The sequence below is a fragment of the Mesocricetus auratus genome, unplaced genomic scaffold (assembly GCF_017639785.1).
Source record: "Mesocricetus auratus isolate SY011 unplaced genomic scaffold, BCM_Maur_2.0 Super-Scaffold_4256, whole genome shotgun sequence".
Lineage (NCBI taxonomy): Eukaryota > Metazoa > Chordata > Mammalia > Rodentia > Cricetidae > Mesocricetus > Mesocricetus auratus.
In genome coordinates this window covers 1,273,531-1,294,223 of record NW_024429182.1, presented here as the reverse complement: position 1 = coordinate 1,294,223, position 20,693 = coordinate 1,273,531, and the positions used below count along the sequence as shown (strand labels likewise).

Sequence of the window (20,693 nt, the reverse complement as noted above, 5' to 3'; positions counted from 1 at the left end):
GGGAAGCAGGGCCACCAGCTCTAAGCCTAGTTCTATCTCTAGCCATAGACTGATCACATCAGCTCATTAACCTTGTCTTCATATGACCTAAGGCAGGCCTGATGACTCTGATCCTCCCTGACCTGTCATAAGACTCAAACAGGAGAGTGAGACAGTGGACAAGTTCTCATAGCAAGACCTGAGGGGTGGGAGGTGTTCACTTGTAATCTATGAACTAGCAGATTGCTGTTTCAATGTAATTTCATGTAAACCATGGTTTGAGTAATTTTTGTTTTCCAAATGTGCTAGGATGTATCTTACCATGTGGAAAGAATGACCTTCCCTCCCTGAAATGCCTACTCGGAGATATTTCTAAAAATTTAATATTATTTGGCTAGAAAGTGACTGCAAACGTTGACTGCATTATCAGCCAATCAGGTGGCAGCTCCCAGCGAGGGCATTTTCTGACTTCAAGTCTAATGTATTTCTCTAATAAAATGACCAATTTTACAAGTCCCGGGCATTGCTTTAAAATGGTTGTATTAGGATCAAAAGCTCTGGTGCCACCTGGGACTAATAAGTGGTCTGTTTCTTCCAGAAACATCACCTACTTCAGCCCCAACCCTGGTTTCATGAAATTAAGACACACGCAAAACATCAGGCAGGGCTCAAAGAGATCGTTGAGGAATTATGTAGGTAAAATTCAATATTATGAGCTGGTAATTTTCCTCCAGGTTTGTCATTGAAAGGAGCCAAGTCTACACGGCAATCAGCATGCCTTCCACCAATAAAACACTTCCCAAACGAGATTCAAGCTCAACCACAAAGTCTTCAACAAGTGGCCTAAGTGCAGCTGAACTTGACTGTTTAATATCTACAATGCCCTCCTTCACTCTTCTTTGTGGAGTTGTAGCAGACATGAGTTCCAGGCAGAGACCATTTAAGCTGACATTAAAGAGAGCATTGGCACAAAAGGTCATTATTAGCCACATCAGGCTTCCCAGTGGAAGGATCCTATATTCTGGTACTTTGGGTATACTCTGTTGTGGCAATTCAACTGTCTCACGTTTGTGTGTTGACATTGAATCACTGAAGTTTTGTATACTGATCCAGACAATGAGGTTGATGTAGGGGCATAGGGTGTGGTTCTGAGCTTAATGGGCTCTGAATGTATTTGACCAACATGCAAAGACAGTGGTGCAGACTCAATGGTATTTGTCAAATGACCATATTTGTAGGGAGAGATCTTACTAGGTACCTGTAGCGCTGACCATGCCCGTTTGGGCGTGGCCACAGGTGCATACGTGGGGTGAGATACAGACCTGAGGAGAGGCTGGCCGCCCGCCCTCTCTGGGGGTTCCAGTCAGGTCTCAGAGAGAGCTGATACTGCATTCTCAGAGCGCCGACCCTGGGATAACAGTTTCTCATGTAAGTGATTTTTCTTTTCAATAAAATTAGCTTACTTCATCCCAATCCTGTGTACTGTAATTTGTGCAGCTACAAATATTGTCTATTACATGAGAAGAGTTTGTCTAGGATCTCAGAGAAGGGCACAATACGTCTACTTAGAGCACAGGGCAATGCACATCTCTCTTAGACAAGCTGCTGGAACAGCTAGACACCCACATGGTTTTAAAAAAATAAATATACTTAATGGAGACCTAGACTTTTCATAAAAACTTAACTCAAAATGTACCATAAACTAAAATTTGCAATACAAAACTATTAAATTCTTAAAGATAAAAGAGGAAAAATTAGATAGTTATGGCTATGGGGATGACTTACAAACCATAGTAAAGGGTTAGGATGTCTGTGAGAGAAATAACTGATACGCCTAATTTCACTAAAAAAAAAAAATGCGCTGGGTGGTGGTGGTGGTGCACGCCTTTAATCCCAGCACTCGGGAGGCAGAGGCAGGCGGATCACTGTGAGTTCGAGGCTGGGCTGGACCGATAGCCTCCAAAAGAATACAGAGAAACCCTGTCTCGAAAAACCAAAAAAAAAAAAAAAAAAAGAAAAAGAAAAGAAAAAAATGTTTTACAAAAGACACTCTAAGCAGAATAAAGCACGCTATCAAAACAACAACCAAAATACAACAAAGACATAAAGTTGGGTGGATCTGGGAAGAATTAGAGAGGAAAATGTGGGGTGGAAATGGCCATATTTCACTGTATATATCCATTGAATTTCTCAAAGAATAAATAAAAAAATAAGATTAGCAGAAATGTTTACAAAGATCTTGTAAATAAAGATATATTTGCCCCCCAACTATATATAACACTCTTAAAACTCATCAATAAGAAAGTTAATGACTTAATTAAAAGTAGCTGTTAAAACATGGCAAAAGAGGATTGGGGAGATAATTCAGTCAGTAAAGTGACTACTGAAAACATAGGGACCTAAGTGTATAGATCCCCAACATCCAAGTCGAGAACCAAGCCCTAGTGGTGAGAGCTTGTAATTGCAGCACTGGGGAGGTGGAGACTGCGTGATCCCAGCAACTCATTAGCCAGCTACACCAGATTCAGAGGGAGACCCTGTCTAAAAAAATAGCGAACAATTAAGATGGACACATCAACCTCAGTAAATATAACTGGGAAGAAGCCATTAGGTGTCTGAATGCCCCATCTGCTTACTTCTTGGGAGAGTCCTTCTGCCTGAACTGAGACCCAGTCTTTACCTTGACAAACACATGTGAAGACGACAATGGGACCCTGCCCTGAGAGTCATTCTGATGGGAAGCTGGTGGCATCTCTGCCTTTCTTACTTTGGCATTGTTTGCTGTCTATGTTGTGTCAATGCCACTCTTTGAAGCCCTTCTGAGTTTCATACCAAATTCAGGTCACATAACATCAGTGACTGTTTATCATGCTCAGCCACCAGTAATTTTATGTGAGAATGTGTAATCTTTCACAATTCCTCATTTTGGAATGTGTGGGAAGTCATTCATAGACAACTGGTGAAGCTAACACAATTGCACTTCAGAGGAATAATTTTTCAACTATTTAGAAGAAAGAAGGGTGGTGATTAAAAAAAACTATGATAGCAGAATTTCAGATGGGCAAAGGACCAGATGATGTCATATTCTCATGCTTCAAGAATTTGGAAGATTATATTGTTGTATGTGTAATGATGAGTAAGAACAGAGATATGCATGTCATCTAACAAGGCCTCTTAGGTCTCTATTATTGGGCTGCAACCTAACTGAATCTATTGATGTTCATGGATTATGAGCCAATCAAAACAAAGTCTTCATCAAATGTTTCTAGCTCTCTCCTTTCAGACACATGGTAAAGTTGTGTTTTCTGATCCCCTTCCTTTGATATAGAGCTGATTCACTAGTAGTAGTCAGTAGTTTATGATCAGAGATAATTTGCCACTTCTCAGTGGACGATTTAACTAGGTTCTCCTCAGAGATCTCTTTCTCAATACCAACAAGATTCCAAAGAGCATTAGTTCTATTCCTTCAGGCACTAGGGGCATCTCAGAGAAGAACCCTGCCTCCCAGCCCAGGCAAGCTGCGGTAAACATGCAGCATGAGAAAGTCTTTGTTATTCCAGGCTACTGAGATTTAGGGGATAGTCAACCTTGTTGATCCTGATGGACACAGAACCCATCTCCTAGGACAGAGAGCTCTCCAGCCTGAAAACTTAAAGATATCTAAATGAGGGAGCTGGAGAAATGGCTCCTTGTTTAAGAGTCCTTTTGGATCTTGTAGAGGACCAGAGTTCCGGCAGCCAAAAGAATGGGAAAAGGTATTTACTTCTACATCTCACAGAGGGCTAATATCCAAAATATATAAAGAACTCTAGAAACTAGACATCGACAAACTGCCTATAGCTCCAGCTCCAGCTCCAAGGGATATGCATGCCTCTCTAGGCCTCCACAAGCAACTGCACAAAAAGAATAAAATAATTTAGAAAGAATGGCACCCATAGACTCATGTGTTTGAATGCTTGGTCCATAGGAAGTGGCACTAGTAGGAGGTGTGGCCTTCTTAGAGGGAGTGTGTCACTATGGGTTTCAGAAGTTGAAGCTAGCTCTCTTCCTACAGCCTGCTGAAAACTCTGTTTACATCTGTGCCCCACTTTTTAATTGGATTATTTGGTTTGTCGATGTCCAGTTTCTAGAGGTCTTTATATATTTTGGATATTAGCCCTCTGTGAGATGTAGAAGTAAATACCTTTTCCCATTCTTTAGGCTGCTGTTTTATCCTATTGACAGTGTCCTTTGCCTTACAGAAGCTTTTCAGTTTCATGAGGTCCCATTTATTAATTGTTGAGCTTAGTGCCTGTGCTATTGGTGTTCTGTTCAGGATGTTGCTTCCTGTGCCAATGCATTCAAGGCCATTCCACACTTTCTCTTCTATCATATTCAGTGTGTCTGGTTTTATGTTTAGGTCTTTGGTCCTCCTGTACTTGAGTTTTGTGCAGAGTGATAGGTATGGATCTATTTGCATTCTTCTACATGATAACATCCAATTATTCCAACATCAGCTTTGAAGATGCTTTCTTTTTTCCCATTGTATATTTCTGGCTTCTTTATCAAAACTCGGTTGTCCATAGGTGTGTGGATTTATGTTGGGTCTTTTATTCAGTTCGATTCCATTTCACATAAATGTGTCTAGTTTTTTTTTATGCCAATACCATGTGGTTTTTGTTACCACAGCTGAGTAGTAGTTTGAAATCAGGACTTGTGATACCTCCATATTTTTATTGTATAAGATTGTTTTAGCTATTCTGTTTTTTTTAACATATGAAGTTGAGTGTTGTTCTTTCAAAATTTGTAAAGATGTGTTGGAATTTTGATGGGGGCTGAGCTGAATCTGTAGGGTGGCCATTTTTACTATGTTAATCCTACTGATCCGTGTGTATGGGAGATCTTCCCATCTTCTGATATCTTCTTTAAAGTCTTGAAGTTTTTATCATATAGGTCTTTCATTTTCTTGGTTAGAGTTATCCCAAGATGTTTTATATTATTTTTGGCTATTGTAAAGGGTGTTGTTTCTCTGATTTCTTTCTCAGTGCATTTGTTATTTGTATATAGGAAAGCTACTATTTGTTTTTGTTGTTGGTAATCTTGTATTCGGTCACTTCATGAAGATATTTATCAGCTGTAAGAGCTCCCTGGTAGAATTTTGGGGCTTGCTTATGTATACTATCATATCATCAGCAAATAGTAATACTTTGATTTCTTCCTTGCCAATTTGTATCCCCTTGTTCTCCTTCAGTTGTCTTATTGTTCTAGCTAGAACTGTAAGTACTATTTTGAATAGATATTGAGAGAGGGACATACTTGAGGAATCTCAAATGGCTGAGAAAGCACTTAAAGAAATGTTCATAACAGGTTAACTCATAAAGCCAGAAACTTGAAACAACCTAGATGTTCTTATACTGAAGAATGGATAAAAAATGTGGAAATTTATACCATGGAGTATTACTCAGATATTTTAAAAAATGACATCAGGATATTTTTGAGTAAACAGATGGAACTAGAAAATAAAATCATCCTGAATGAGGTAATCCAGAGACAGAAAGACAAAAATACTATGCACTCACTTATAAGTAGATATTTAACTGCAAAGCAAAAGATGATCATGCTACAGTCCACAGACCCAGAGAGGCTAAGTAACAAGGAGGGCTTAATCGAGTATGCAAGGATTTCCCTGAGAAGGGCAAACAGAATAGATGTCAAGGGTAGACTGGGAGTGGGTGGGGGTAGGAACAGCAGGGATCAGGTTGGGGGGGGGAGAAAATACTGTGAGAAATAACTGGAATGGGGGGCACATTTCCAGGGTGAGGTGGAAACCTAATATAGTGGAAACTCCATGGATCAAAGACAGAGCCTGAACCAGCCATCTTCTGTAACCAGGCAAGGTCCCAAGCGGAGGGTTTGGAACATCAACCCAGCCCCCAAACCTTCGACAGGAGCCTAGCAGAACTGTCATCAAAGAGAACAGAGAGACTTTATCCAGCAGCTGATGGGAGTAGATGCAGTCACATAGTCAAGCAGGCGGAGCTCATGGAGTCCCATGGAGGAGGGAGTGTCAGAAAAACCGGAGGAGTCAGGGACACCACAAGAACACGGCTCACAGAATAAACTGACCAGGACTCTTGGGAGCTCACAGAGATCAGGGATCCTGTAGGGCTCTGACCTAGGTCCTCTACACACATGTGATGGCAGAGGAGTTTGGTGTTCCTGTGGGAGTCTTAACAGTGGGAGCATGGGCTATCTTTGACTCTTTTGCCTACTTGTGGGACCCTTTTCTGCCTGCTGTGTTGCGTCTTCCAGCCTTGAATGTGATGGTGTGCACCGGTCTTATTGTTATTCCATGTTTGGTTGATGTCCCTGGGAGGCCTGCTCTTTTCTCAAGGGAGGTGGATCTGGGAGAGACGGGAGGTAGGGGGACACTGGGGGAAGGGGAAGGAGGGGGAAACCATGGTCAGGATGTAATACATTAGAGAACTTAAAAAAAAAGGATGTAGAACTCTCGGCTGTTTCTCCAGCACCATGTCTGCCAGCGCACCGACATGCTTCCTGCCATGATAATAATGAGCTAAAGCTCTCAACTGTGAGCTAGCCCCAATGAAATGTTTTCCTTTATAAGAGATGCTGTGGTCAAGGCATCCCTTCACAGCCATAGAAACTCTAAGGCAATATCTAAATGCTACTGAACATCCAACTCATACAAGCAATTCCCATAGCTCTGATCTTAGACACATCAAATTCACTAATGTTCCATTATTCCAGCTTCCATTTTCTCTGCCTATTAACTACAGCTGCCCTGAAATAGTGGCGGACACTGACGAGAGGTCACTGTGTGCCACCCACGTTTGAATATGACGTACGGATTTGCTCTCGAAAAAGACGCCAGAGTTTATGAGGCTGTCTAGGACGAGATGGATTTGCTCTCAGGAAATATTAGATCTCTAGATCTAGAAGAAGCCAAATAGAGGAAGGAAAACAAATAAAACAACTGACTAAAGGTGGCTTAAACAATAAAGGGATTTATGGTTCCCATAACTGAAGTAGTTCAGTATATTATGTGATATATATATATATATGTATACATATATATGTATGTGTATACATATATGTTATGTAATAGATATCTACAGTTTCATAAGTTTAAGAACAAATAATGCTTGAAAGACTTCCAGGGCTGGTGAGATGGTTCAGCTGCTAAAGATGCTTGTTGCCAGAGCAAACCTGACAAGCCTCCTTCTATCCCTGGAACCATGTAAAGGTGGAAAGAGAGAACTGATTCCACAAAGTTGTCTTCTGATGACCACATGTGTGTAATGGTACACACACACACACACACATATACATACACACATGTGGTTATGCTTGCTTGTCTACAGTCTGTGTTATTACCTAGACTCCAAAATTCTCAAAGACAAGGTCTAGATATATTTTAGTAATCAACATGTGTTCAATAATCAGCACACAATGAGAAGTAAACGCTAGTATATTATATACGTATATACTTAGTATTATTATATACATTCATATACACTTACATACTTAGTATATACTAGGAGTTCAATATTCAGTGAATGAATGAATGAATGAATGAACAGTACGACTTTAGCTGAAGAGATAGCGTCCCTTTTCCCTGTCCCAATTCGTTCCTAGGTAATGTGGCATGTTTTCACCTTACTGGAAAGATATTTCACAAGACCAAAGCAGTTACATGTATAATCATAATCCATTTATCTCTGTAATTAGACATTAATGTGGCTGAATTCAGCAGATGGTACATTGAGGAGACTAGGTGTTGAGCAGCATTAATGATACTTTGACACCTTTCCCAGCAAGAGAACCAGTGGGAAAGAAAATAGGGGGAAGAAGAGATGCGTGGATACCCCATAAAGGGAAGTTCAGGTCAGCAGTTCAGAGCACAGAGAAGACTCATGTCAGTAAAGGAGAGACAGAGGGATCTAGTGGAGGCTTCAAACGCCAGTCAGAACAGATTACAGAAATGCCTGGGAAAAGCTCAGGTCAGTAAGAAAACAAAAAGGGAGAATGGAAGTTACCTGATGTCCTCACAAATGCGTTTGTCAGGATGTCAGTAAGGACATTTAAAGAGTGATGATACCCGAGGGCCTTTCATTTTCCAGGACCTGGTTTGCTTTGCGCATGGCAGGAGGATGATTAGCACAGATGGCCAATGCCATCGATTTCTCATGGTACCAGTAAAGAATGGGTCAGTGAGATGACTCAGCAGGTAAAGGCAGTGCTGCCTAGCCCGAGGACCCAAGCTTGGTCCACAGGACCCAGAGTGTCAAAAGAGACAATTATTTCCTACAAGTGGCCTTGTGACCTCCATACCACATTCTCTGTCTCTGTGTCTCTTTGTCTCTGTCTCTCTGACACACACATACACAGAGGGCAAAGAGGGATGGAGGGAAGAAGGGAGGAAGAAAGATAGAGAGACAGAGAGACAGAGAGACAGAGAGACAGAGAGACAGAGAGAGAGATGCTGAAATTTATGGTGGCTTTTAAGGCAGGACAAACATTACCTCATAGAGGCAAGGAGGCTACAGTCTTTGTGCCAAATCTTCTGAGATGCATTTTGGAAATGCTATTCTTAGCACTTACTGGTAGGTGGGAGTTGTTTTGGGGATACTGAGATCATTTGCTGAAAGCTGTGAGGAATATAGGCATTGTCTATTCATGCCCACTCATCTCTCGGAAAGAGTTCTCCCGAAGTCTTCTGGATTGTTTCTTGTATAGGGCAATGCTGTCCCATCTTCCTACTGTCCCTGGGGATTTGACACCTTTAAGTCTCCTTTCCTCAATGGTTCTTTGCTTTCCTAAAAAAGTCAACAGTACCATAGTGTTGTCTGATGAGCATCTAGAAGTGACTTTGAACATGAGCGTGTTCCATAAGAAGGTGTGGGGCCAAATCAGTGTAATCCACACCTGTTTTGAGGGGCTGTCCACCTGCCAACCAATTATGATGAAGATCAGACAGGACTCTGACAAAGGCAAAGCTAGGGATGAGGAGTGGGGATGATGGAGTAAGTGGAGGAAATCCATTTCATCTATTCCATTTATTTGGAAGGTGCCTGAGTATTCACCTGACCTGCTGAACAGAAACTCTGGGGAGCCATCTCATCTTGAGTGTGTTTATTATGAGTTTTCACCAGATAGTATGAATCTCTCTGATCCCCTCGTAAGAATCCAGGGGGAAAAGATTTGAAAACTTGTGTGTGTGTGTGTGTGTGTGTGTGTGTGTGTGTGTGTGTGTGTGTATGTGAGAGAGAGAGACAGACAGACAGACAGACAGACACAGAGACAGAGAGAAACTTAGGGAAGGGTTACATTTGAATATAGAGATTTGGATTTTCTCTGTCTGGTTCTTGACACACTGTTATTGTTCCATGCAAGGCTTCTTTTCATGGTCTCAAACTCATGTTTATCCACCCTCTCATATCCTCACTTTTGCCCACCCTTGCTCACTCCTAATCTATGCAACCACTACGGCTTGTATGGCTAATCTTTAAATGTGTGTGTGTTCTAGGAAAATACAGAGTTTCGTTCAATGTTGTTGTTTATGTACATATGCATTGCTGTCGTATAGATGCTACTCTGTTCCATGCTGGGAAAGAGTCACACTTATGTCTTCTCACCAGTCCATCTAACTGTATGTCTATCTGTCCTGTGACTCTCAAGTGGGACAAAGCATTTATGATACATGCACTTAGCATTTCACCCACCCTCGTGAAAACCCCTGTTGCAGTGAACTCCGCTGTAACAGTCTTCTTGGAAACTGTCAGAGAATCCCTATGGAAACATCTTGAAAGGCACAGTTGCCAAGCCCTAAGGTATTTCGCTATGCTGATCACAGTGCATTCAGTGTGCCCAGGTTCCCAGTGCTCAAGAATGTGCCTTTGCTCCTAAACCCCACCAACACTGGGCATCTCCTGGCTTTTACTCTACAAACCTAACACCTCCTGGATTATCACAATCATTTTCTTGGGAACCCCAGATTTTAAGAATGTGCTGTGTTCATCCTCAGATCTTCAAAGCACTTCGAGTATCTCCTCACTGCATAAATGACTTGTTACATGAAAAGGCAGAATCAATGTCTGCTCCTTCCCAGTGGTGCTTGGAAGATCACACCACTGAATCTTCTGGCTTCCACCTACAGATTGGTGAGGAAGGAAGGACGGAGGGGTTTGCCTTTCTTTTCATTGTAGTCCTTTATTTATTCAACTGGCCATTCTAAGCATTAGAATACAGATCCTGAGTGGGGATAGATGATATGGTTTTTAGCAAGGTATTTTGTCAAGTGCAGAAACAAAAGCCATATAAAGAGAAATGTAGAGCATAGTTTGCAGAGTCAAGTCTTCCAGGTTTTCTTTCCTGCATGTGTGTGGTTTAAGCATGTGTACGTGATCACGTGAACGTGGGTCTGTGGAAGTCACAGGCTGCCTCGATATCTCTTCCTCAATTCCTCTGCACATCTCTTCACTGGGTCTGCAACTTGCCACTTTGGTTAGGCTGACTAGACATCAGGTATAAGAGACGTTCCTGCCTCTGTCTCCTCAATGCTGGGGTTGGAGATACCCACAGCCATGCATGGCTTTCTGCATGGGTGTTAGGGAACTGAACTCAAGCGCTCTACCCACTGAGACATCTCTCTAACCAATTTTTTTAAATGAAAACACCACCACTCCAGCTTGAGACAAAGAATACCAAGGACACAGGCAAGTTACTCTAATTTAGTAAGAGGATAAATAAGATCTGGACCAGAGTCTTGACAAACACTGCCCCTGTCACCCTAAAAGTTATTTCTTCCTTTCAGCACACCATAATTAATCCTCCAATACTTAGGTACTTAAAAAAATTTTCTCCCTGAAGCAGCAGGAGTGATTATCATGAATGATAAGTAAATTTGTCAGCATGAGTGCACTAAAGTAACTCCCATCAATCTGCACAAAGACATGCCTGGGGCTGGGAGGGCATATCTGCCACTCTGAAGGATGGCCTGAGTGGGTGTCATCCTCTTTTCCCTGCTGACATTACAAGTATATTATGTGTAATCTAATAGTTGCCAAAGCATGGGGAACTGCTTTTGACTGAATGAATTTACTGAGAAGCCTCATAGATGCAAATGGTCTTCCGACTCATTGGTGAGAAAAGATTGAGCTCCATAATAGGATCCAGCTGGAACTTGCCTTGAGCGTGGTCCAAATTCTTTAGGGGAACCTTTGGCTTTTTTTTTCTCTCAGTGTAGTTGAAAATGATATGCTATAGGTCTATTTTCTTTTGGTGGGGAAAACTTGTTTAAACACATTCAGAATGCTGCTCCTGTTTTTATTGAAGCTAACCCTCCTGTTTCCCTTTTTAAGAACGCTTAAATACAGACACAATCAAATTTGTTCTGTGTGAGCTGGTAAAGCCCACTGCCTGACAGAAATACAAAGTGGACTAAAACAGCTTTCCCCAAACTCATAACAGAGAGGTAGTGATATTTGTTATGCATAATAATACTAAAGACATTGAAGAATCCTGTGCACATTTAAAATTAATAACATTAATTGCTGTTGACTGCAATGCATGTTTCCAGGACAGAGACCCAGTGGCGCCCTTTTCCACAGATGGTATCCTTTTAAAGGAATGGAATGAGCAGGGCTTCCTGGAATTCAATACTGATTACTTATTATTATGAAACTTTTGTAGCCACATTTGAGAGCATCTCATTCATCCTAGCCTGGGAGGCATGTAGGATCACCTGGGTTGAAGCAAAATATCTATTTTATTAAAGATAAGGATTAAATGAGTGGGTATTGACGCTTCATGCATTGGAAGTAGGCTTCTCCAGCCTTCACCCTAAGTTAGATGGAACTGTACAGGCCCCCAGTCATCTAAAGGTCTATCCAACTAACAAAGCCCTTCCACAAGCAGAGCTTACCCACTGTACTGACACTGTCACCAAAAACATCCCAGAATGCAGAGATACTCCCCCTAAGGGGGACCAAGTGCTTCAGATGTAAGGTTCCCATCCTGCCAATCCAGTGAGCCATAACTCCTGAGGATGGGCAGAGATGGACTGTACCCAGGGCTTTCTCTCCTGGAAAATGGAGAGGAAACCGATGCCCTCCTATGGAAATAAACAGCCATGGAATTAAAAATGTCAGAGAATGATGTGGTTTCAAAATCATGCCTTACTATTGTATTTGTGCCTCATTGGGGTTATAATTCTCAAATTTACTCTTGGTGTGGTAACCATAGTAAAAAAGTAAGGGCAAATACACTTCTAACTAACATTAGCAAGTAGCGCCAGGTCTCAAGTGTGCCTTCTGTGTAAACTGTTATTGTTCAAGTAATTGCTGGCTTGTACTTTTTTTAATGTGTGCGTTTCCATTCCATTCACAATGATCTGATGTGCCTTCTTAGCAAACTGTTGCTGGGGAGACTCAGTCATTCTCTGCTTGGGCAACTATTTAAATTGGGAAATTCCTTGAATGACCTTAATTGGCCAGAGAGAGAAATCCCTCTCTCAATGTGCCTCCTCTTCTGTGTTGGCTTCAGGCTCACCCGGATGTGTGACAAACATTAAACAAACCATCACTTTGATTTGGTGATCCAGACTCACATCAAAGGTATCATCATCAAACACTTAGCAGAGGTGACGAAACCCAACGTGGCTCTGCATTGTAGAAAGCAGACAGCGGGCAGGGTGTCCTGGGGTGTTGGCACCGGAGAGAGGTGATGGGGGGGTGATTCTGGGTGCCGCTGCTCTGCAGGTGTCCTGCCAGCTACTGCCCTTTGATTTTTTTCACCCAGTTCTTTTGACACTAGTGGAGTCTTGGGTTCAGCTCAGCTTTCCCCAGCTCAAAACCACGCTGCTAGAATTGCAAAACATGGAAACACCTGTTTTTAATGTTGGTGGTTTTGATTTATTTTGAGGCAGGGTATCGTGATCCTGATGGTTTCTATCTAATTATGTAGTTGAGAATGAGCTCCAACTTCTGATCCTCTTGACTCACCACCACACTGGGTACATGCAATGCTGGGGGCTGAGCCTAGAACTTCTTGCATCGAATGCAAAAATACTCCGCCAAGTAAGCTACATCTCCAGCCCCAAAGGGTATTTTTTTTTCAATGCAGGTGGACACTATGAAACCCTAGACCACTGCACTTTGTAATTGTCGTGCTTTAGGGCCGTGAGAAACTTTAGAGCATCAACTCTTACAGCCCCCAACACTTCCTCTTTCTATCAAATGAGGAAATAGATGCAAATAAGCTTAGTAGTTGAATCAAACTTACATATGCCGTTCTCCAACTTTGTTCATCTCATCTCTGCTTCTCAAACCCTGTAAAAGTACAGAGAACACTCGGGATTAAGAGGAGGAGGATAGTGGGGATGTGTCCTAGTGACCTGACTGGAGGAAGGGTCATGCTCTGTAATCAGCTGTAGAGACAGTTCATCCCCTTCGCCACTTCTCTGATCCATGAATTCAACTAACTTTGGACTGAAAAGTTTCTGTGTCTGTACTGGACATGTCTAGATGTCTTTTTCTTGCCATTATCCCCTATACACCGTAGGAAAGCAACCATACATGAAACAGTTACAGCTGGCAATGACAAGTGCCCTGAGGTGATTTCAATGAGCAAAGTCTGGAGATTGTGTATGCAAACTTCTCCAGTGCTTGGATACCAGGGACAGACGTATCCGCACATTCTGATACACGGGGGGAATCCCTGGCGTTGGTTTTCTCGAGACATCAAGGGACAACTTTTTACCATGTTGCAGAACAAAATTAGAGTGTTGGGACACTTCCTATGCCAGATAGCTCTTTCTTCCTAATATATTTGAGGTCAGAGTCACTAGTCTCCTATTCAGTTTCACTGGGCAGGTCAGAGTTTCTATCTGGGAAAGCTGGGCAAGAGACGACCCCTGAGTCTTTTCTTTCCTACTTGATTGAACAGAGAACAAAACTCACATGACCCATAGTGACAATCTGTGTGGGTTGTTGGGCGGGTCCTGGGGTTATGGAAGAATGGCGGGAGTTGGCTTCCACATCAACCAAGTCAGACTACAAAGAGTCAAAGAAAGCTTGGGAATGAATGGGGTGGGAAGAGCACCCCCCCCCTTGGCATTCAGGCTGTGCAAGATAGTAGCCTAAACAGAGAGGGACAGAGAGGATCCACTTACCTGTCAGGGCATCTGTGAAGAGCCAGCGCCTGCAGGAGCAGGGGCCTTCTCAGAGAGGTCCTCCGGCTTGCTTCAAGGGCCATCAGCCACTGCAGTGACAGCTGAATCCTGGACACCTGGGGACCCACGGGCACCTTAAGAGAAAGGAGGGCAGGCAGAGACAGTGACAAGAAACCCATGACAGGAGACCAAGAGAACGGAGAAGGAAGGAAAAGGCCAGGTGGCACCACTTAGGTTTAATTAGGTGGGGGAGGGAACCTTGAGACCTGAGAGCAGAGACACCTGTGGAGTGAAAGTTGGAGGCCAGGGTCAAAGTTCGAGCAAAACAAGTCATCTGGGGCCCCTGATGGAAGGAATCCCTGGGGGAACTTATGAAGAAGCAGTGTGGGGAGGCAGAGAGGGGGTTATGGCAGATGAAGGGTAAAAATGGAAGCTGAGAGGGAGGGAAGGATCTGTGGGCGCTGACAGGAGTCTCAAGGCCTAGGAAACACTGAAGAGATGAACCTGTTGGCTGGATAGAATATGGGAGTAAATGCCAAGTCAGGAGGGATAGTAGAAGGGACTGGTGCCCAGCATAATGAGTTTTTCTCTTCTTTGATATTAGTGGTTCTCAACCTTCCTAATGCTGAGACCCGTTAATACGGTTCCTCATGTTGTGATGACCCCCAACCATAAAATTATTTTCATTGCTACTGCGGAACTGTAATTTTGCCACTGTTATGAATCATACACATCTGATATGTAGGGTATCTGATAATGTGGCCCCCGTGAAAGGGTTGTTTGACCCCAAGGGGTCACAACCAACAGATTGGGAACCAGTGTTTTATATCTTGTTTGCCTTAAGCATCCATTGGATACCCTTAAGACTCTGTGAAGACCAAATTAGATTTTCTCTTTTCTCCTTTCTTTATTTTGCAAATGTTAAACTTACAGAAGAATTAGAACAAAAACACCCTCTGTCCTCATGAATTCTCTTTACCATGATTGCAAAGGGAGGGCATTTTGCTTTTTTGTTTGAGCTCCGAATTAGTTTTTAGATCCATTTGAATATCAATTGCACACATCATAACAATTTTCACTGATGAATACTATGATACATCCTGTTTCTAAGAACAATGTCACTGCATTACATAAATATGAACATACCTAGGGAATTTTTTTTCTTTTTGAAAATAAATACTTTATTAAAAATATAGCAAAACCCATGTCCACTTCATGATTCTCCCTTTCATGTGCATTTATGCTGTTACTCCCTGAGAATTATCTGTTTGTCTCTTCACCTTGAACTAGGAACATCCTAGATGACTTTTTAAAATGACAGTATGGTAGAAATGACATTCTTTTTATAATTTTTTAATATTTTTTAAATTTAAGTTAGAAACAAGTTTTTTTCACATGTCAATCCCAGCTCCCTCTCCCTCCCCTCCTCCCCCACCCTCACCACCAGGTCCCCCAGTCCCCCACCCAATCTCCACTCTGATCCCCAGGGAGGGTGAGGTCCTCCACAGTAGATCTCCAGTTACTGTCATTTCATCCAGTGCAGGGCCTAGGCCCTTCATTTCACTTACTAAGTAGTTTATATTCAATTCTCAGCTATCCACCAAAACTATTACCTCTTCAAATCCAAAATCCAGAGATATCTGCACAATGCATTTATGTGTGTGTCTCTGCGGCCTGTTTTTAATTTGGAACACTTTATTAATAATTTATTGTTTGCCTCCCCTCACAGACTTTCTTGAAGATGGGATTCACCTTACTCTGGTTTTGTTTGAAATTTGAAAATTTTCTCTTGATATATTGAAATTAAATATTTCTGGTAAAAATAAATTACCTAGGAGATACTGACTTTTTCAGAGGGAAGCTGCACTTCAAGACTCCACAGCTTGTCTATGAATGCATGAATCTTGTTTATTTGTTTTTAAAATTTATACCCATGTCTTGGTTTCAACTCACAAATTATTTTGTTATAAGCAGATACTTAATAGCCACCCAGACACATATTAGTCATTGAATTTGATGCTAAGATTCAAGGCAAGGGAAACAATCTGGTAACGAAAATAAATTGTAGAATGTTGCTGCACAATACATAAAGATAATTGCAGAAGAAAGTCCTGTCCTGAATTCCATTCATCTGAGATCCCTGGAGGGACAGGACCCTTCACCATGGTCCTCCCAACAAGAGGGTATCGGCATATGTCTCTGCAAAGAACCTGGCACAGAGTATTGCATGCCTTGGGCAGAGGATCCAAGTTCTGGATGCCACCTGACAGCAAAGAAGCCCTCTTTCTGCTTTCATCGTCTTTTTTTCTTGTTTGTTCATTCTGAGTTGGGGGTCTTATGTAGATCTCCAGGGCCTAATGGAGCCCAGGCTGTTCTCTACCTCCAGGGATTGAAAGCAGTTCAGAGATAAGACTCAGGGGTTAAGAGTATTTATTGCTCTTGTAGAGAACCTGTATTCTGTTCACAGCATCCATATGGTTCTCACAGCCATCCATAACTCCAGTTCCAGAGCCTATGCCCCCTGCTAGCCTCCATGGCACTGCATGCATGTGGTTTACATACATGTGGGCAAAACACTCATACATAAAATAATCTAAAATATTTAAAAAGGAATTCAGGAAGGCAGTGCTAAAAGTGATTCTGTGATAGAAACTCTAGTTCTTGTGGTTTAGTGGAGACCAAACTGGACTCACACATATGCCATTCTGTTTGTATTCTGGAAGAGGTTGTCCTGACAGGTTACAGCTCATCAAGTTGAGCTAAAGAGCCCATGTGGATGGGGCAGGGCTTCTTGGAACTATTCCTGCTGGAAGGGGTGAATCCAGGTGTCTCTCGCGAATGAGAAAACTTCAATTTCCAGTTGGTAACATGCTTGTCACAAAAGCATGAGTTCAATCCCCAGTCACCATCTCAAAAAGCTGGGCACATGACCTGTGTCTATAATCCCAACTGTTGTGGAATATTATTTTAAGATGCGTTACATTTGCTTATGCTGTGGAACATATGTTTAATGATGCAAAGACATGCGGCATTCTCTCATGTTGCGCTTGTTTAACTTTGTGAAGCTGTGTTACTTTCCCTGTCTAAAACACCTGATAGGTCTAATAGAGAGCTGAACAGCTAGCAGCTAGGCAGAAGAAAGGATAGGCATGGCTGGCAGGCAGAGAGAATAAAAAGGAAGGGAAATCTGGGAGAAGACCAAGGAGAAAGAAAAGCAGGAGAGGAGGACATCAGGGGTCAGCCCCAGCAATGGAGTAAGAAGAAAGAAGCCCAAACGCAAAAGAGAGGTGGGATAATTTCAATTAAGAAAATCTGGCTAGAAATAAGCTAAGCTAAGGTGGGGGCATTTTTAAGTAAGAAAAAAATCTCCTGGGTGATTTATTTGGGAGTTGGGTGGCAGGCCCCAAAGAGTAGAAAGACAAAAGAGTCAGAGTTAAAAAAAAAACCAGTAACTGTACCTAACACTGAGGCAGCAAACACAGGAAGATCTCTGAGGGCTGCCAGCAAACTGGTATAGCTGAACCGGTGAGCTCCAAGATCACTGGGAGACCATGTCTCAAAATATAGGGTGGAAGGGAATTGGGGAAGACTCCTAATGTCAACCTCTGGTCTTGACCCACTCACATATGAACATATGGATACACACATAGACATTAAGAGAGAAAGAGCGATATTAGTTTTTCATAAGATTATTCTGAGAACTCACCCATGGTACTAATTTTGCTTGATTTTCTCTTAGTTTAAAGGAAAGACATAAACTCATAGTGACTGCTTACAACAGGACTAAAGTACCATTGAGGTCCATAATCGATTCCACAGTGAGTCATAGTACTCAGGTCAGCATTTTCAAGACCACAAAGGACAGACACATGGTGCTTTGTCCCCAAAGATGACCCAGGACATTCACAATGAACCCTCACCATAGCCTCCCTCTTGGCTTCATAGCAGTGACTTTCTTGTGGTCACCATGGGACTGAAGACTATTCTGAAACCTATCACTGAAGCACAAACTCTTAGAAGCATAATTCTAGTTCGTATTGATGCCAACATTTTTACTTCAAATCAGATACGTTAAGTGGCATTTTCACACTTGTGTGCACAGTTATACTATCCCATATTATGTGCAAGAGGCCAGAGGACACTGTGTCCTGCTCTGTCACTTTATACCTCATTCCCATGAGACAGGGCTTCTGGCTGAACGTAGTAGAGACTAGATGCCAGCAAGCTTCAGCAATCCTTCTGTCTCCTCCCACAGCACAGGCCTGTGCATGGCCATACGTCAGCACTGGGAATTTGAACTCAGGTTCTCATGCTTGTACTCCAAACACATTTTCATACTGAGCCATTTCCCCAGCTCCTAAAATTATCTCCTAAAAAATCTGCCTGAAACTAGAAAAGGGCCTCAATTTGGAAAGCCTCCTTGTCAGGTTTCAAATCACACCATTTTCAAAATTAAAATACATGGGTTATCTCTATCACAAACATGGTCTGCATATTTCATGTTTTGTGCCTCATTTGCTGTATATGTCTTTACAAAGTACATCATTGTCTTCAAATGTTGCTAATAGATGGTCTCAAGTACTACATATTATATAGTATTAAGTGGATGGCTTTGTAAAAAAATGCATCACAGATTAAAAGATTTTACAGCTTTTAAATCATGAAACATGTTAAATAGCAGTACATTAATAAAATTTTAATTTGCAATCATAAAAGCTTTAATGACACTATGGGATTAGCCAACTACTCATGAAGTGAATTATCTCTTTATAGAGGTGCCTTCTGGTAGGGTTCCCTGGAATATAACTTTAATTAATACAAAGCTGACAATCAATTTTACCTTGAGTTGGAGCCACCGTTTCTCCATCCAACTCCCAGGACTTTATTGGCCATCTCCACAAGGCCTCCTTCATAACTAGGAAGTAAGTGTAATAAACTGGACACAAGCCCACTGTGTTCTCTTAATATTATCTTGAGCAAAGATTTTCTGGAGAAAAAAACCAAGTCTGCAGCCACAGGTCCTAATGGAACTTTCTGAATTACTTACACTCTCTGGTTTAGCCCCCTAGTATTAGGTTTCCATGAGAGATGACACCAAAGTAAACACAGGAGGTCCCTCAGTATATTCACACTGTTAATGCCACCGGCATTATTATGATGAACAAAAGACGAAGACACTCTCCTATCAGATGTGGCTTTAATCACCTGCACGACCACCTTTTCTTCTGGCGAGAACTACACATTTCATTCTATATTGCTACTGAAAGGGATTTTGATTAAGTTTTAACTTTGTATTTATTGAGTTTGTATGGGTGTTGGCATGCACACCACAGCACATGTGTGAAGGCCAGAGGACAACCTCGGGAGCCAAGCTCTCTCCTTCTACTTGTACGTCAGTCATCAGGCCTCGTGGTAAGTGCTTTTACCTGCAGTGTCATCGTCTCTCTGGGCCTCAACTCAGTTTTAATTATGAAGAGGATTGAAGCTTTTTATGAGTAGGTTGCTTGACAAAACGATAATAGCAATCACAAAGTCAGGAAATGGCCGTTAAGCAAAACTGCCATCTCAACTTATCAGATGGCTTCATCATTCATCTTAGTGCATTTTGGATGTGTGTGTGTGTGTGTGTGTGTGTGTGTGTGTGTGTGGTATATATGCAACACATTTTCTTACCACACACAACATGGACTGTACCCTTTTTCTCGGTCCTATGCTAGTATCTTTGACGTCACTTATGACCTTTTTGAGGCTAGAGAAGGGCCCAAGCATTCAAATCATTAAGTTCCTAGATGCTGCTGTAGGACAAGGCTGTGAGCGCCAATGACTTAATCCAGACATATTTGCTCACCTGGGTAGACCCAAAAGTAGGGTAAAATTTTAAATAGCTAATGTGTAAAATATAAAAATTCTTCAGAAAGCATTAGATGGAGAAATGGCTCAGCTCTTAAGTGGAGGACTTGAGTTCCAGCACCTATGTCAGGAGGCTCACAACCACCTGTAATTCCATCCCCAAAGGATCAGCGGTACCTCTGGCTTCTAATACCTCCAGACCTATGCCCAGGAACTCAACGGTTTCAAAAAAGGGCTTCTGGTTTCACTGTTCCCAGGATATCTATTCTCTTATGCTTGCTTTGTCATGTATCATAACATCATAGCCCTAATGTGTGTGGGTGTAGTCACTGTACCAATCATAGTACCAGTGAGGATGTTTGCTGGGTGAGCCTGAAGTTTCCTGTTTGTCTATTATTAACAAGGATATGGCAGAATTCCAGTGACATGGCAGCTATAATCTTTACTATGCTCATTTCTTTTTTAAAAAAATCACCAACTTTACTAGTATTAATCAGATATATAATATCCTGAATTTGACCACTACACAGCAGAGTTGGGGTGAAAACCCCCAAGAAATTTTATGATCTTGTTTTCTGCCATGAATCCTGGCATATGGTGGGACTACCAAGCAATAAAACCACTGAACATTTAAGTATGCAACTTTAGTGTACAGGAAATATGAGACTATGAAGCACTTTGGGTTCAAACA

The 20,693-nt window shown here is 41.9% G+C and overlaps 1 protein-coding gene across 4 annotated transcripts in view; it reads right to left on the bottom strand.

Moving 5' to 3' along the window:
* The window catches only part of Rab11fip2 (RAB11 family interacting protein 2), a 68,793-nt gene that overhangs the window by 8,194 nt on the left and 39,906 nt on the right, over positions 1-20,693 (bottom strand). For 3 of the 4 annotated variants that reach the window (XR_005875939.1, XR_005875940.1, XR_005875941.1), the window contains 3 exons: positions 14,153-14,286; positions 13,264-13,310; positions 1,302-1,387 (listed from right to left, as the gene is read on the bottom strand). Coding sequence is in view for 1 of the 4 variants with exons in the window: in XM_040742010.1 (XP_040597944.1) it covers positions 13,304-13,310; positions 14,153-14,286 (141 nt within the window). In the remaining 3 variants the exon portion in view is untranslated. The remainder of the gene's footprint in view (positions 1-1,301; positions 1,388-13,263; positions 13,311-14,152; positions 14,287-20,693) is intronic. The other variant, XM_040742010.1, reaches the window with a different exon arrangement.